Here is a 3507-nt window from a genome sequence, read left to right as displayed (position 1 = left end):
AATAGAAAATGGGGCCCAAAAACTTTCTTTTCATTATAAGTCATATGTCTTTTATACACAAAGAGTATTGTTTACAAAAAGACATTTTTAAAAGACAAGACAGGGGAAACAGTGTAGCTATTGCTCCTCGCTTGCCGACGCCCCTCCGACTGCATCACCTAGATCCTGCATCCACAAAGGAAAAATAACGGAGTGAGCACAAAATAATGCTCAGTAAGTAAAACCCTCTATCTGTCTGTCCCCGTATGTATTACTCTTAATTCTTTCCTTATACTATTTTTGTTTCTATTTCTGTTTCTACTAAATGTCATGGCCTCATCTTACTGGAGGTACAGTCGGATGGTGTTCACACAGCACCATCTCACTCTCTATGACTATCGGGTGGAATTCACACAGTACCAACCTGTTCTTAGTGACTACCGAGTGGGGATCACGAAGCACCTACTCGGTTTTCATAACTATCGGGTGGAGACCACCTAGCACCTACCCGTTTTTCATAACTTTCGGGTAACGATCACCAAGCATTAACCCGTCTCTAATCACTGTCGGGTGATGATCACAAAGCATCAACCCACTTCTAATAAATGTCGGATGATGATCACAAAGCATCAACCCCTTTTCTAATAACTAATCGGGTGGTGGTCACAAAGCATCCACCCGTTTCTAATACTTATCNACGTATATATCCTTAAAGAGAGAGCTAAATACATACAAAATAAACAAGCAAAAAGTAATGAAATGAATATATCTGGTGCAATTAGTGAGCTAGACACAGGAAAAATAGAAAATTAAACTTCAACGGCAGATTCATAAGATCAAAGTTTAGATTAAACATACATTATATAGAAAATACTCTAGAAATATCCTTACAAATCCATAGACAAACATTAACACATAACATAACAGTAACCGTTATTCTTAAATAACAGAGGAACAAATTAAGGAGACAACTAATTTGTTTCATGATGTCGGCAACTGCAAATCTCCTTTCGAAAGTGCTGTGTTTAAATTAAAGCCCTCTGCTAGTCAGCTATATTATGTATTTATTTATGGTAATAATATGACTTCCACGTTCATATAAATATTTTCATCTCTGCAAAATTCATAGGGGATGATCGTGGCCCAGTCTCGGTTCCCAACCATCATCAGTCTTGATGATGAGCTTCAGGCCTTCTTCCAAGGGCAAGGCACTGTGGAGAACAAGCCCTGAACATGCTCAGGTTTGTTAGCTCTCCATGAGCCATCCATATTTCATTTACTTTGGTAACTGAAGAATTTCTGACGTGAAGTCTGTATTTCTGGTGGAACATGAAAATTCAAATAAGCCATCCATAAAGGAAATGAAAAGCCAAGAAATAATAAAATCATTCAAAAAAAAAAAAAAACCCTTACTTGCAGATGGCTTTTTACTTCATCAGACGTGAGCCCTTCAACTTTCATGTATTCTTTTATTTTCTTAGGAGTGGCTGCTGCTAAACAAAATAATTAATTATATAAAACTTATTGAAAAAAAAAATACTTCAAATAGAATAGTACTACAACTCAATTGATGGTTTGTTAGAACTTAAATGTATCATCTTAGGTTTGTTTTTCTTTTTGGATTTTGTGATAACTTAATATGGTATGAAATCTAAAGTTCTTATACTGGAATCTCATTCAATCATCTTAAAGGCTTTTTTTGGTGACATCAGTACCTTCAAATCTCACCCAAAATAAACAAATTATCATGAAATTAAAGACTCAGTCAGTAAATTTCCACTTCTGAACAAGATATTAAAGGCCCTGACCTTGCCATCCTCCAAGATGTTCAAGTGCATCCAAAAAGAGCCTGTGAAGTTCAGGCGGCCAGGTCCTCCTTGCTTTCTTGGGCACAAATAACAGTTGTTCTGCTGTGTACACGAACTTCATTCGGCTAACTTTGCCTCGACGGGTGGCAAGAGCTAGTGAAACCTCCTTTCCTTGTTCAACTACAACCTCTCTATCAGATTCTTCCTCAAATGCCGCCTCTCTGTTCCTGTCATCACTAACCTGAACTGGGTTCTCGATAGCAGACAGATCTTCTTCTTCACTTTCCTGCTAACAAAGAAACCAAAAGTGATAAACACCATTTTCCTAAAATCTAAAAAAAAAAAAAAAAAAAAAAATTCCATATACCATATTTGTTTCTGATGCTGAGTACACCTGTTTGAGATCATCGTTGATATCAGAGCCCCAAATCGGAGCAGAACTCATCCACTCTCTTTTAGAACTGGAGTCATTTAAACCTATCCTTTCAACTTCTTCTTCTGAATCACCCTTCAAGTCCATGAATTTTTGAGTTTTAGAGCGTTGTTGCGGTTTTGAGCACTGCATTAACTCCTTCTTCACCCTCTCAATAGCTATACAAACCCATATATATCTCGTCATAAAATAAAACAAATAAATCAAACACAAAAAGAAACCAAGAAAAGAAAAATGATCTTTGATCATACCATCCTTTAAGATAAGCATGCAGAGAGGAAGCTGACGTTCAAAACCTTGGATCTTCTTCACCTCATCCTCCAATCTCTTACAGTAATCACCAAGCATGAATAACCTCTGAGATCTCCCTCTGGTTCTTGCAACTTCCCCAAGAAAATCATTAATTTTTTGAGGAACAAAATCCAAGTTTAAATCAAGGTTCATGAGTTCCATGGGTGCTTGCTGTAGCTACTGTGTTTTTTGTCTTCTTTAATAACTTAAGGGAGATAAGGATGACAACGAAACTAACCCTGTATGTGCATTTATATTGGGAAGAGGATAGTTTATTATATTAGATTCAAAACGCAAGGATTCCGTAACGTAAACACAGTAGAACCGCACTCGAGTCGTCGCATAACAAGCTTCAACTCAGTAACCGGGTGGGAGAGGTACAGTAACTTTGTTTTCAATCGGTGACTTTAGTAACTTCTGCTGGGTGGCTTTTGAGAAACTTAGAGCATGTCCATGCTGCTATTTATTTGAAATAGTGTCTTTTGTATACCTTTATTGATTTTTAAATATAATTAATAAAATTTTTATTTAAATCTAATAGACTCTTTAAATTTTAAAAGATAAAAAATGTTTTGTCAAGAAAGAAAAATAATAAGAGAAATAAATAATAAATAAAATGTATAAAAACTTATAATTTATTATTTAAAATTAGAATATAAAGTGAAATTTGACTCTCTAGATGTGGAGAGTCAAACTCACTTTTTACTTTATATTTAAAAAATAAAGAGTTCGTTAGACTCTTGTTTCTATGGATAAACTCTTTATAATAAAAAAGTTTGGGTCATATAAAGAATCATTTGGAGATGCTCTTAAAAGTAACACTAGGTAATAAAAAGCCAACATAAAAAGTTGGCCTATAGGCTTGTTTACATGGAGACTATAAGAATAAGAAAAAGTGTAATGTTACATTTATAACTTAATCTTATAAACTTTTTCTTACAACTTTAAATAAAATTAGTTATAAACTAATCTTATAAACTTTTTCTTACAATTTCG

The 3507-nt window shown here is 34.7% G+C and overlaps 1 protein-coding gene across 2 annotated transcripts; it reads right to left on the bottom strand.

Moving 5' to 3' along the window:
• Nucleotides 1-814: 814 nt before the first annotated feature.
• Nucleotides 815-2835, bottom strand: LOC116123603 (transcription factor HHO5-like). Of its 2 annotated transcripts, none has more exons than XM_031409352.1 (5): nt 2472-2835; nt 2155-2378; nt 1788-2073; nt 1393-1466; nt 815-1298 (listed from the first exon to the last, which is right to left on the bottom strand). In XM_031409352.1, exons 1-5 carry the CDS (start codon nt 2671-2673, stop codon nt 1146-1148), a joined length of 939 nt encoding a protein of 312 aa, XP_031265212.1. In that variant the 5' UTR covers nt 2674-2835; the 3' UTR covers nt 815-1145. The 2 variants fall into 2 exon arrangements, with proteins under 2 accessions (XP_031265212.1, XP_031265211.1); XM_031409351.1 differs by having other exon boundaries at nt 818-1298; nt 1393-1469.
• Between the last annotated feature and the right edge of the window lie 672 nt (nt 2836-3507).

This window comes from Pistacia vera, unplaced genomic scaffold, assembly GCF_008641045.1.
Source record: "Pistacia vera cultivar Batoury unplaced genomic scaffold, PisVer_v2 Contig143, whole genome shotgun sequence".
NCBI lineage: Eukaryota > Viridiplantae > Streptophyta > Magnoliopsida > Sapindales > Anacardiaceae > Pistacia > Pistacia vera.
Note: the sequence above shows the minus strand (reverse complement) of the source record. Positions and strands in the feature narration are given on the sequence as shown.

Coding starts and splice junctions, on each gene's coding strand:
- LOC116123603 (XM_031409351.1), bottom strand. CDS start 2,673: ATGGAACTCATGAACCTTGATTTAAACTTGGATTTTGTTCCTCAAAAA. Junction 2,074..2,154: donor CAGCATCAGAAACAAATATG/GTATATGGAATT, acceptor CTTTGTTAGCAG/GAAAGTGAAGAAGAAGATCT. Junction 1,299..1,392: donor AAGTAAAAAGCCATCTGCAA/GTAAGGGTTTTT, acceptor ATGTTCCACCAG/AAATACAGACTTCACGTCAG.